The sequence below is a fragment of the Rhamphochromis longiceps genome, linkage group LG14 (genome assembly GCF_057381845.1).
Source record: "Rhamphochromis longiceps isolate RC_006_pf linkage group LG14, R_longiceps_female_GT1.1, whole genome shotgun sequence".
Lineage (NCBI taxonomy): Eukaryota > Metazoa > Chordata > Actinopteri > Cichliformes > Cichlidae > Rhamphochromis > Rhamphochromis longiceps.
In genome coordinates this window covers 19,357,242-19,371,117 of record NC_140570.1, presented here as the reverse complement: position 1 = coordinate 19,371,117, position 13,876 = coordinate 19,357,242, and the positions used below count along the sequence as shown (strand labels likewise).

General features: G+C 41.8%; 1 protein-coding gene across 1 annotated transcript; it reads left to right on the top strand.

Annotated features, from left to right (window-relative positions):
• The first annotated feature begins 1,559 nt into the window (after positions 1 to 1,559).
• On the top strand, positions 1,560 to 12,516 carry fzd4 (frizzled class receptor 4). Its single transcript, XM_085379538.1, has 6 exons — positions 1,560 to 2,258; positions 6,656 to 6,793; positions 6,927 to 7,313; positions 7,715 to 7,860; positions 8,497 to 8,744; positions 8,903 to 12,516. The coding sequence occupies exons 1-6, from the start codon at positions 1,995 to 1,997 to the stop codon at positions 9,319 to 9,321; spliced, it is 1,602 nt and encodes a 533-aa protein (XP_085235664.1). The 5' UTR covers positions 1,560 to 1,994; the 3' UTR covers positions 9,322 to 12,516.
• Positions 12,517 to 13,876: the final 1,360 nt, after the last annotated feature.

Genomic DNA, 13,876 nt, shown 5'->3' with positions numbered 1-13,876 from the left:
TGCGAATATGTGCCCCTCTGAATGTGTGAGTGTTTCTGCGTTGGGGGTTGGGGTGGTTGGTTGGGGAGGTCATTGGTGCTGCCAATCAGTTTTCACACTGGATTTGCAAAACTATCATGGGGTGATCTAAGAGGGAGCCAGAATAGCAGCACAATGACACCAGTCAACTTGACTGCTGCTGATTTGGACATGTTTTCAGCATTTGTGCAACTCTCTGATATAGACAGGAAATCTCATAAAATATGATAGAAACGGTCTGATGTGTAAAAGTGTTTCTAGTTCAAGTTTCAAGTCAAATTATATCACAATTAGCTATCTGTGCAATGTTACTGTTCTTTTCTCGTCCTGTGTGTTCCAGTTTTTGTTGATAATGTTTACTTTGTGTGCGTAGATAGTAGAGCTTAAACAGACACATATTTGGGGTCAGGGCGAACTTTTTTATTTGTGTCCATGAAAGGGTGTGTATTCAGTTGTTTCAATAGGTTAACTCCTGAACCTTGATAAATAATGCTTGGACGTGGTACATATTTAAATGACAGAACTACAGCAGTCCTTGCACATAGATGGAATTTAACTAGAGAATCATAACTTTGCAGAAAAGCCCGAGTACTGCATATCTGCTAGTCTGCAATTGCATCTGAATTTTCTGAGTTGGATTACATCTGAGATATTCTTTAAGCTGTCATAACTCTGCATGTTACTTTGAAGAACACACACATCAAGCATCTTTTCTCCCAAAATATTTGCAAGCATATCCAAGCCCTTTCTCACCCAAGGCCACTTAACAACACAGAAAATCCAAAGCAACACTCTTCACCGCTAGTATCATGCTGTAAAAAAAAAAGAAAAAGAAACCTTATCCCTGGGTGCCACTTGCAAACAAAACCTGTCCAGTATGTGCATTCACTGCAATGCAAAACAGATTTCCAATGCTTCAGCATCACTTAAGGCCCTATTTTCAATTACAATGTCATGAGCACTTAGAGCTGACAAGCCTTTAGAGAAGGGGAGTGGAACCTGTGGTGACATGCCAGATGCCCTTAAAAGACAATTAAGGACTTTAAATATAAACACACACACACACACACACACACACACACACACACACACACACACACACACACACACACACACACACACACACACACTAAATCTACTTTTCAGATGCATATTTTCTAAAAATACAGCCAATAAAATTATATGTAGACCACATCAGCCGGTCAAAATACACGTTCTGGATATTGTCAGAATTAGCTGGGGAATGCTTCTCATTTTCTTTTTAGGGGGAACGGAGAGGAAACACAGTGAGAAGAATGAGAAAAGAAAAGAAAAGAAAAGCATGAAAAAGGAAATGAGTCGGGAGAAGGCAAAATGCTGAAGGAAAGGAAAGAGCGAGAGGGGGTAGAGAGTATAAAGGGGAGAGGGGAGTGGATGAAGCTCGCTCTTCTATTTTTCTCTTGGATCCCGCCCACCTGGCCAGGGGTTGGTCAGGGAAACCCAACTCCTGTGCTTGGATTGGTCGGCTTTTCTCTGGACGAGGAAAATAGTCTCCCTTCACAGACACAATAAAGTTTAATGCTGGACGCTTGGAAGCAGTAGGCATAAAATCAGTCCCGCTGTATGTTTTGTCGGTCCGCTGCGCTTTCCCACACGGAGTTACTGACGGGAGACGTCATAAGAAGGACTTGAGGATTTATCAAGATGCAGTTTTGTTTGTTTGTTTCTCAAACTGCAAGTGCGCACGTTATTTTAATTGAAAACACGCGCTTTTGATATCGCAATGATCCACTGCTGCGTTCAGGATATTTGAATCTATTGAATGGCTCAGAGTGGGATTGTGTAGCTCCCAGAGCGCACGGACGAACACGCACTCCGCTCCAGCTGGACTACAAACGCCGCTCTAGGTTCCAGGGCGACTTAACCCGACTGTGTTTGACGAGATAATAACTGTGGCAACATTTACAGAGGGGCAGCCGCTCAATATCAGGGTGACCATGCCCGGGATGATGGTGTCGCTCACGGGGTCAGCAGTGCTTCTCTTATCCGGATTGGTCGCTCCGCTCTGCTTGGTCAGGGCTTTTGGCGATGAGGTGGAGGAGATGACCTGCGACCCGATCCGGATCAGCATGTGCCAGGGTCTCGGTTACAACGTCACCAAGATGCCCAACCTGGTCGGCAACGTTCTGCAGTCGGACGCAGAGCTGCAACTGACCACGTTCACGCCGCTCATTCAGTACGGCTGCTCAAGTCAACTCAAGGTAGTGGACCCATGCAAATCGTAGCGACTGATGTCAAGCCACCACAACAAAGTAGAATAACCAGCATGCAAATATAATAATAATGATGATGATAATAATACACCATTAACGTGCAAAGATTTAGGAACAAGCCTGGTCTAAAAAAAGCATGGCTCAGTCTGGAATCTCCGCTATATTTATTTGCGTGCGTCAAAGAGAGAAAGCAGTGTGTTTGTCTCAAAGCGCATGACAGAGCTGCAGCACCGCGAACTGATCAGACTGATGGCCCTGGTGATAATGAGGGCCATAACATGGGTTGATTCCCACGAAGTCAAGAGGATCGGGCGGGAGTTGGGGGCTCCGTGCCTTCCTTCCTTTCCTGTTGTGCCAGGCTGTCATGCTAAATTCATTGAAAATGCCCCCTCTGTCTGTTGACATTCTGAGTTCATGCCCCTCACAGCAACAGCTGAGTCTTTAGTGCTATATACTGCACTGTCTTGTTAACAATGATGCCCTCAGTGTCATAAAACAAATGCTGCTTGTTTGACTCCTGCACCATGTAAGGAAAAAAGAAAAAGATTGGACCAATTATGTGTCATTTCATTTTCAATTATTGGAGCAGCTGGTGGCACATCAGAGATTTCTTTTAGAGATGGCAAGTTTCAGTGTGGACAAGTGGTGTTTACATTTTTCTATAATTTGCTTTTATTCCTTTTATTTAGAGACGCCCAGTTTCAAAGGCATGCAAGCATGTCCAGATCGTCTAGACATCCCCGTACACTGACATGAAACCAAGCCCACACCTTTCCAAGTGCTTTTTTCCTCCCTCGGTCCTTATTTTAAGTCCACTGCCCTGTCTGGAGTGGCATGTGATTTTATTACAGCGTTAGAGTGACTTATTGCTGTGTGCAGCTGTTGGGAAATAGGGGTAAAAAAATATTTTGGCATGTTAAATTAATACACTGCTTAAGAAGCATACAGTGTGTACTAGACAACCACACAGAACAAGAAGCAACTGCAGTATGAAGCCAAACTGTCCTCCTCCAGTTGTAAATTGTCCAGTGAGTTTAGCTGACAACCCAGTTTCTCTCTCACACACACACACAGATGCTAAAGAGGGAGAAAGGAGAAAGAGGAACCGTATCATTTAACATTTGCTCTAATGGGAGGCTTCCTGAGTAGTAACCGGAGTAGCTTTTCGCAGTGAAGTGACAGGACTCAGGTTACCAAGAGTCAGGGAAAACACCCAGAATATGTGAGGTTACTGTCACCGCTTGAGTATGCAGAGCCCACCGTGAGAATTATTTGAAGTATAACATGTGTTGTATGTCTCATGAACTTCTTTGAATGCTTTAGTCAAACCAAGACAATATTACAACATCTGGGTTGACTGCATTTTATCAAGTCACAATTATTCAGGATGGCAGGTCTTCAATAAAATTCAAGAACAGACATTCTCTGTTTTTGGTGAGAAACACTATAACAGGGATGTCAAACTCATTTTACATTGTTGGCCACATAAAGGCCACTTTGGGCCAGACCAGTGAAACTACATGACAACCCAGATGCTGAGCAGGGAACAGTGTAATAAGCTGAGAGTTTAAAGGACGTTTTCTTAGACTCGGATTAGTGATTTTGATATTGCTGTGGTAACGAGTCGCTGATTCATTATCAGAAGACAAGTCAACATTGTCTGCTTGTAGATATGTAGCAGAACAGTAGCTCAGTCATTCAATGTATATTAAATTTGTTTATATCTCAAACATGCTTCAGTGCACAGAGGCAACAATTTTAACTTTTCCCCGCCAGTAAATTCTCACAGACACTAAGAGTTGTATAACATTTCCCTGATATTTATTTCCCAACCTTGACACCCTTGTTGGATTCATGTTTCATTTGGGCTCCGTTCAAGGGCCAATTTCAAGCTGCGATTTGTTTATAACTGGATCAAGGCTGCAGTTCTGTAACATGTAGTTCCTGCTGTGGCCCAATACATATTTTGATATTTTTCAAATGGAAAAACAGCATCAAACCTTTTACTCCAGCACTTTTTTTTTTAACCACTCCAAGTGCCTAGAGCTTGTTTCCGTTATCTCATGGTAGCTGAGTGAAATGCACTTTCTGCTTCTGTGTGTTTTCATATCATGAGCCTGGTACAATTTTACACTCTGGCTTCAAACAGATTTCACTATAAATGCATGAAATCACTTAAAATTGCTACCCTCTGTAACCCCAGAGTACTTCTTCCCTCACTGCTGCCAGAATGTCTGTCAAAATGTGTCAAACACAGTCAAATGTGACTCCAGACTGTTCACTATCTTTATAACACTGACTTAGATATCTATTTCAAAACTATTGCCATGGGACAGAATAAAACTCAGGCTTAGATCAGGGGGATCATGCAGCATTACACGGCACATGCCCTCGCTGCTGTAATCATCACAGATTGTTTTTGATGGTACGGATTTGTATGCGTAACCTTGGAGCAGGTTAGTGTTGACTCTCTCTGTCTTGACTCAAGATGTGGCATTCCTTATTAGAGGTGAAAATAGAGAGCTACTAATAGAAGAGGTGATGCAATGTAATGAAAGTCGGAGCAGAAAAAGCAGCAGGATAGCGAGACGTATATGCAAGTAGCTGGAGGAGCCACATGTGGGAGTACTGTACAGTTAGCAGCTGTAATCCAGTTGTAATATACAGAAAGCCTGCAGGGCCACAGCACTGTTTTCACTCCTCTAAAATACACCACACAAATGACACAATTTACCTTGTGCTTCACAGTTTGATTGAAGTGGATCAAAGTCTTAAAAATTATGACATAAGATTGGATAACTGTTGCGCTCCTACTGCAATTTCAGTGTTTAATTGAAACTGGCTTAAGTATACTGTTGCTTTCACTTTCTCTAGATCATAGGTGTCAAACTCTGGCCTGCGGGCCAAATTTGGCGAAGCCATACAAATGACTATTAGAGCTGGCCTACTAGTATTATACAGCTAATATATATATTGTTTAGTATTAAGCTTTGCTTGTTCCATATTCAGTTTTTCAGCAAAACGTGTTTGAGTCCATAAGAAAAGCTTCATTCTTATATCTGGAGGAATAAATATATTTCAATAAATATTAACCTTAGCCCGCGACTTTGTTTCGGTTTTGAATTTTGGCCCACTGTGTATTTGAGTTTGACACCCCTGCTCTAGATGAATTGGAATTGGAGCCTGCTAGTGGGGTTTGGGGCCAATACTAGTGCCAGTTTTTAATGGGCAAAAACTTCTGATATTCATATATACATATTCATATATATTCCTTATACTTCACAGAGGATGAAAAAGCCCTCTAGAGTTCACTGCTTTGAGAATTCTATGGGAGGAGTGCTGCTGGCATCATTAGCGTCCACTTGTCCCCTTTTGAGCCGTGGTTCTCGAACTGTCGGGCGGACCCCAAAGAGGCCCACTTGAGCTGGACTATAAAAGGGCCAAGTTGAATGATAATGATTATTGTGGTTGAAAATAAACAAGCATTTACAGATGATATCATGCTGGCTCTTATTTCACTACAGTTCAACTTGTATTCATTTTATAAATTATTAACTGTTGTTGGGTGTGGAGCATTAGCTTTTGTCCTGCTTCTGAAGAGGCCTTGGAGGGAAGGGTCACTCCAACTCAGAGTTGTTCCGAGGGATCCCCTTTATATTATGATGAAACACTTCTATCTTGATAGTATTGGCCTTTTCAAGTGAAGAAAGGGTATCTGAATAATTTGATTAGAGTGAAAATGATTTGAATAATATACTGGGGGTTTAGAGTCACTTGGTGCCAACCCAGGTGAACATCTGTGGAGATTCTGGACAGATGTTTTAGACAGCATTCCCCATTAGCATCATTAAAAATAACCAATGAGTGAAAATCCTTTAGAAGAGTAGTTTCCATGCCTCCACTTGAAGAATCAGTGCCAAGGCTTATTGAAGCACTTCTGACAGCCATGTAATGGACCAACACCTTAAGTAAGAAGCTTTATGTTGGTTGTCCTTCATTTTTCTGCCCATACCTTATGTTTGAGTTATGCTGAACAGGAAAATGATGAGTGGCCATTGTTCCTGAACTTCCGGCAATGTGTTTGACAAATTAGACACAACTTGACCATGCACCTACTTGGCTGTGGTTCCCTAACACAACTGCAGACATCGATGAGAGTATTGTGAACAATCTCCCCAAAGAGAAGTGCATATGTGCCAGTATATTAGTATTAGACTAATATATTGTCCGTGTGACATTGCTTTTTCTATCAAAAGTTGCTTTGCAGTCACTCCCTGCTCCATGATTTTAAATCTCATCACAGAAAACATAGTTTGCCAAACTTGATTACATTCACAAAGGATCACATGTTAAACATGTATTTCTTTATCTCCACTTTCCAACAGTTCTTCTTGTGCTCAGTTTATGTGCCAATGTGCACAGACAAGGTTCCCATCCCTATTGGTCCATGTGGCAGCATGTGTCTGTCGGTCAAGAAAAAATGCCTCCCCGTGCTCCACGAGTTTGGCTTCATATGGCCTGAGGTGAGTCGTATCACCATCAAAGACATCATGCATGTCTTAAAAAAATAGAAGTTCAGGATATAGTTTAGCAATGTGGAAAACCAAGAAACGTTTAAATCCATTACTGACATTACCCATTATGTTTTCTGCCCAGGAGCTCAATTGCAGCCTCTTCCCACCTCAAAACGACCACAACCACATGTGTATGGAGGGTCCAGGGGATGAAGACCCTCCATACCAGCCCGTCCGCCATCCTCCCCACCAAGAGGAGTGTCACGCCCTGGGATCTGCACCTGACCAATATACTTGGCTTAAACAGACTGAAAGCTGTACGCTGCAGTGCGGCTACGATAGCGGGCTCTACAGGCGAGGGGCCAAAGTGTTCACGGATGCGTGGATGGCAGTGTGGGCTGTGCTGTGCTTCCTCTCAACCACTCTGACAGTCCTGACCTTTCTCTTGGATTCTCAGCGTTTCTCCTACCCAGAAAGGCCCATCATCTTTCTCTCCATGTGCTGTAACCTGTACAGCGTAGCCTACCTGGTAAGCAGGAGGTTTAGTAATAATTTTGATCTATTTAATTTCACTTGTTGTGAGCAAATCAATAAAGCTATTTCATCAAAAATAATCAGATGAGCACCTTATGGACCAGTTTTTGGATATTGATTATTTTTTATATTTTATAAAAATGTTGTAGAGTACCAGGGCCAGCAGTTGAACATAATCCAACAAGAGTACAGTTTGTTTTTGAGTTTTCAAAATGTTACATCAGTGATTAAATACTAAAAGCCCTTTTTGATTCATCACTGCGTTGAGATAATTCAGTAATCTCCAGCTCTGCCTCTTTGCATTTAGAAAGAAAGACGATTCGTTCTCTTTTTACTTTATTCTGGGATTAATTCAGCCTCACCTCTTTTCCCTTTCTGTTCTATGTCATTTAACAGGTACGACTGACTCTTGGGAGGGAACGTGTTTCCTGCGATCTGGATGCTGCAGCAGTGCCAATTCTGGTACAAGAAGGATTAAAGAGCACCGGCTGTTCCATAGTCTTCCTCCTCCTTTATTTCTTTGGCATGGCGTCCTCTCTCTGGTTAGTGCAAATAAACACTGAGTTTTTATAAATCCTTCATCTCTTTTCCCCAGTTTAATCATTGTCATCAGCAGCTGGGAATGCCTTTTGCTAGAACAATTGGAATATGAGACTTGCATCCTGTTTTCCTTAAAGTCTTACTGCCCTGTCTCATAACCCATGTACCATTTGGGTTCATTTCCGACACATGCAAAGGTAAAAGTGACACTTCTTAAATCTGTCCTGCACTGGAAACACTGCTGTTACAGCTGTTTTTCTTCCTTTTTGCTTGGGCCCTGCTTTCCTGTTTGCCTACACTCTTCCTTATTTGGAAAAGCAACAGACCAATGACTTCACTCTCTCCTAAAATATGATCATAACCCTGTATTATGCAACTCATGGCTAGCCGGTGTCAGGATAACTTAATTATAATTGAGGACTGGCCATGTCCACCTGATTGGTTATGAAAAAGTTACATAAATGAAAAATTATGTGTCGTTCCAACAGTAATCAGGAGCCTATGGTTTTTTCTAAGTATCTTAGTTTCTAGAAACAGATGATTTCTATTCACTATAAAAAGAAAAAGATAATCTGATAAGTGTACCCATGAGGAAAATGTGTTGCTTATATCGCTCCTTTGTCTGCTCTCTCTTCCAGGTGGGTAATCCTGACCCTCACCTGGTTCTTGGCTGCAGGACTAAAGTGGGGCCATGAGGCTATAGAAATGCACAGCTCCTATTTCCACATAGCTGCATGGGCCATTCCAGCAGTTAAAACCATTGTCATCCTCATCATGAGACTGGTGGATGCAGATGACCTGACTGGGCTCTGCTATGTTGGCAACCAGCAGCAGGAAGCACTCACAGGCTTTGTGGTTGCACCACTGGCCACGTACCTGCTTATAGGTAATTAAAGCATAATATTGGTATTCATTCATCTGCTTATGTTGGGTTTCCTTATTTTCTACTTTGTTCTTCTTCCTCAGCGTTTCTTTAACATACTCAGTTTCTCATTACAATTTTCAATCTGGTGGTCCTCACATGTCCTCCTCCCTCCTCCTCAGGCACTCTGTTCATCTGTGCTGGCCTTGTGGCTCTTTTCAAGATTCGCTCCAATCTGCAGAAGGACGGTGCCAAAACAGACAAGCTGGAGCGTTTAATGGTGAAGATTGGAGTGTTTTCTGTTCTTTACACCGTTCCAGCATCCACCGTTATTGGCTGTTATCTTTACCAACTCTCTAACTGGGGGGAGTTCAGGGCCAGCACCCAGGACTCATATGTGGCATCAGAGATGCTTCGAATCTTCATGTCACTGCTTGTGGGCATCACGTCGGGCATGTGGATCTGGTCAGCAAAAACCCTCCACACCTGGCAGCGCTGCTCTGCGCGCCTGCTCAGGGACAGCAGAGCGAGCCGAGGTGGCAAGAGGGCACCGGGCGAGAGCTGGATCAAACCAGGGAAAGGCAATGAGACGGTGGTCTGAGGAGAAAGAAGGAGAGAATGGACAGGAATGGAGTTCTGCTTGTTTCTCTCTCATGTACAGAAACTCACTCTGACGAATGAAGGAGGTCAGATAATCAATAGATGAGACGGAGATTGCAAATGTGGCACAGGAACGTTGCAGGAATATCACCAAAACAGCCTCTGGATGTAATTGCATCATCAAAGTAAAGACAGTCCTTGACCATGTGCCTCTATGAAGGAGACAAGATGAGAGTCATACATTAGTAGCAACAATAGCCTCTCTACCTTGATAGACTTCCTTTGCTCAGAGAGCTGGAGAAAGCAAAACAAATTAAGGAAAAAGAGAGATGGAAAAGGCAGAACTAAAGCATCATCAAGCAGACCGGACACCAATAAGCTGTACAGCACCACGTCTACCTCTCTGTCTCTCTTTTCTCCAGAGCCTCAGCAGAAGAGACTGAACCTGCTGAATACAAATAACCCTAACGCCATTGTGTCCTTTTAGGGTCTCCTTCAAGTTTTAAATTTTACACTGGAGCAGGTATCATATAGGTGTGGGCTGAAGTTTCCAAGAAGCACCCGATACCTTTAAAACCCCCTCCACATTGAGCGTATCAGACAAAGTGTACTGAGAATCTGATACACTGCCTTATTTGGTTATATTTTTCTGCTTTTTTGGGGAACTATACTTTTTTCAGTTCAAGAGAACAGTTAATTTTATTCTCAGAATTTTTTGGGAAACCAGCTCTAAGCTGTTTTATGCACTATAGAGATATAATATGTGAAGGGTTGGGAAAGCATTGGTAAGACTGAAAGTGAATCATTATACAACACATTTATATGCACAGCCTCATTGATGGGGAGAGTTTGGTCAGATGTAGGTGCAAAGAAAAGAAAACATTTTGAGGTAGTCACCACACCGCAATGAATCCTGGTAATACCAGCTGTGACTTTTATTGCCCCATAAATTTGTAATTGCTAAGATGTCCTGGGAAATGAAGGAATTTGTGCTTTTCTACGAGGAGCTCGGCTAACTTCCAGTGATGTGTATAGTTTTCCTGGAAATTATTCTCTCTGTTCTTACCCAAATATTGTCTCTATGGCAGGGTAACGGTTAGAGAATTTGAGGTTATTAGACAATCACTTGCCATAATACACATTACGCAACAGCAAAGGGCCGTCACAGAGACATGCATGTGCTCACACAGATATCACTGTCAAAATGTTTGGCAATAAAAGTAAAGTGAAGACAAGCGGTCTGTATTAGGTGTGGACCCACAGAGGGTGAATTGTGGACTGTAGCTGTGGGTAAACTGTGTGGGCAGAGCAACCACGGCTATTCCACGGACCCCATGTGGGTGTGCCCACGCAGGGCCCACAGCAGTTTTACGCGCTGTGGCCCACAAAACACACAACCCCCCCCAAATGTGAGGTAAATGTAAGTAAGCCCATGTGGGGCCAATGGGACATTTGCCCCTTTGGGTCCCAAAAAAGGGAATTCTGTGGGTATCCCAGTGATGGCTGACCAGAAAATAACCCAGGTGTAGCCCATGATGGCTAGCTTATATTGGGCCCATAGCAGATTTGCCCTTTTGAATCCCCATGTGTTTTTTTTGTGGGCAAGCTATAGTTGGTGTACCTACAAAAAACCTGCACTGACCTCCTTGTGGGTTCTACGGGTCCGCAATGACCCCACATGGGCCCCAAAGGGGCATATTTGTGGGCTAAAACAGCACCAGTTGTCATAAGTATAGTTACGCCCAGTATATGCTGCATGAAGATACGTGTCATACCTGAGTCCTTAGATGGATTTTAATTCTTTTATTCCTCCTGTTTAATCACATTATCCCTGAATGGCACAGATATGTGGAGGTTAGAGCAATTCTTTTAGCCACTGATGAGAGTCCTTCCTGATTCTCGTTGTGCTGCTGCAGATTGAATGTAGGACCAGTAAATGCCTGACATGATATTTTGACATTACTCTTCATCTGAACATCTAAACTGTCCAAAACCTTTGTACATAAAAGTGTACTCGTGGTTCTCTGTCCACAAATCTTGTTCATCAGCTCACTTATAACTATATTTTGGTCAGTATCAGGAATCAAACATCTTCTTTTGTGTGCTTTTCTTTTCTGGTCTGTTGGTGTGTATATTTTCTTTCTCTATAAATGTCACATCATGTCTCTCTCTCCGTCTCTCTGCCTAGACTGTGTTTTTTATAAGGCTAATTTCCCAGACAATCAAACCCTCAAAGGAAGAGATTATTGCTCATTGTATTTCACATTTTCATGGATGACTAAAACAAGTTATTGTCTCTCAAGTTGGATTGGAGCTGTATTTACCAAATTCTGATATTTTCTCCTGTGTCCCGTATATTTGCATGACAATCTTCCCAGCAACATTCTTGCAGTTCTGCAAGCCTTTATATCTGTAGTATATGTGATATCTGTCACATTTTGCCTTCCATATTTGAGAAGAATAAGGAAATGTCTGTTTCAAACAGTTGAAATATATAAGACCTGGAGCTTTGTCTTCCTGTGTGTCCTCTGTAACTGTAGTGCCTCACACGTACCCCTGTTTTTGGCTTAATGTTTAGAATTGGACAGAAAATCATTGTGGGGATTCAATTGCCCCAAAATATGTTAAATATGAGCCATTTTTTAACATTAAGAGACAACTTTTAATGGTTGTGGTGAAACCTAGAACCCCCTCAAGAAAGTGTTTCTTAAACCAGCGCAGCCTGGCACATTTATTACATTTCCAAAGTCAAACAAACATTACATTCACTCAAAGTGAATTAAATTAACCTCTGACCACCTCCCCTCTGAGCTAATGTAGTTTCCCTGCGAATGTTTTGGCGGTCTACCCTATGACCACACTGAGCTTCAGGTAACATTTCCAAACAATCACAGAATGTGCCTTGAAACCCAGTGCGTATGTGTCAAGCTTAATAAAGATTGAGAACCACTGATTATACCGATTTGTTAAATGTTTGCCAGAAACCCCGATATGAATGACTGCCGAAGTCAGTTCACCAGCACTGATTGCAGCCTTTAAGGTCTGGACTGACCCCTGTGTTGAAAAGTCAGTATCGTCAATGTTTTATAATGAAATTGCTAATTTATCCTTGTAAAAAAAATGACAACAAATTTTAAAATGTGTTTGTTATTTAAAACAGTTTTGTATCAGAAGAATAAAAAAAATTGTTTTCTGACATGCTGACGGGGTATATGTGTGCCTCTGACTTTGATGAGTGTTGATTTCATTGTAGTGACATTTTTCGTTGCACATCGGGAAAAAAAAAAGAAAATTGCCCTCCAGTTTCTTTAAAGCTTAAAGGTAAACCTTTACCTGAACACAAAGATACTCAAATTACAGACAAATATTCCAAAAGAAGTAAAACGGTAAATATTTCCTATTTTCAAATCGTCATCACTCGAATAACCAAAGCAGAATTTTATATTTGAGGTGACTGAAAAATGCTTTCCCGTCTGTTGTGAATAAATTAACTTAAAAAAAGTAAGTGTTATGTACAGAAGAGTAGAGTTTGGTCATAGAGTGCAGTTAGTGAGCATACTATTGTAATGGTAAGACATTTAAAATGTAAGATTGTTATCATATAAAATTGTAGTTTTGTATAAACAAACAGACAGTCCATGACTCATAAAGGCCACTTAAAAGTAGTGTGAATGAGTGAACCCATGGATAACTGCTTTACTGTTTTGCTTTTGGCCCATGCAGTATAACATCCTTGCACGTCCTCTGGGATGTGTTTACTTACTGGGTTGAACAATGCTGCCACCTCTTGTCTAATGAGGCAAATTCAATTTTAATGGTCTTTCAGACACAAGTGCATTTACAATTTGCGCAATTATTTGCCGGCACGCAACCCTATTAGGTCTTTTATCGAGTTTGCGTTTCTTTTTAACATTCACTCTGGGTTAGGATAAGTAATGCTCTATATCCACTAAATTCCATTTGAATCCACTGTGTAAACATAGTGATTATGCTGTGTAAACACGACTTTACCATCAATCACATCTTATCAGCTATGAACTTTCAACCCCTCCAACACACGCACACGTTTACAGCACACACAGGAGTATTTGCAGAAGCACACACAGACTCTCACTTCAAAATTAGCAGTAATTTGGCTTTACAATTACACTTAATACAAGCAAGGCTGCAATTTACTGGTGCAGGGGTAAAATTACATCTGGAGAAACTGATTAATTCTGGGCATGTTAGACTGTCTGAATGAATGTGTGTATGTGCCCGAGAGCATCTGTGTGTGCGTCGGCAAGCGAGAGAGTCCAAATATCTAAGTCTGAAGCTCAGATTGCCTTCCTGTAATTTACTGTGAGTGAACTGAGTGTTTCTTTAAGAACACACTCGAAAGCCTGAGGTAAAGGGAAAGTGACAGCATCTCCTTCTCTATTGTTTCCAGATGTGGCTCCTCTAAAGCACACACATACACACACCGGTACATGCAGACAGAGAGAGTGAGAGTACACGCACATACATGTTCACACATTGACATGTGCATTCACAAACACAGACAAGCAAGAGGAGGA

Bases quoted from the DNA above. Each gene is read 5' to 3' on its own strand.
- fzd4 (XM_085379538.1), top strand. From the start codon at position 1,995: ATGCCCGGGATGATGGTGTCGCTCACGGGGTCAGCAGTGCTTCTCTTA. The intron at 6,794-6,926 runs GTGAGTCGTATC...TTTTCTGCCCAG, and splicing joins TTGGCTTCATATGGCCTGAG to GAGCTCAATTGCAGCCTCTT. The intron at 8,745-8,902 runs GTAATTAAAGCA...CCTCCTCCTCAG, and splicing joins GGCCACGTACCTGCTTATAG to GCACTCTGTTCATCTGTGCT.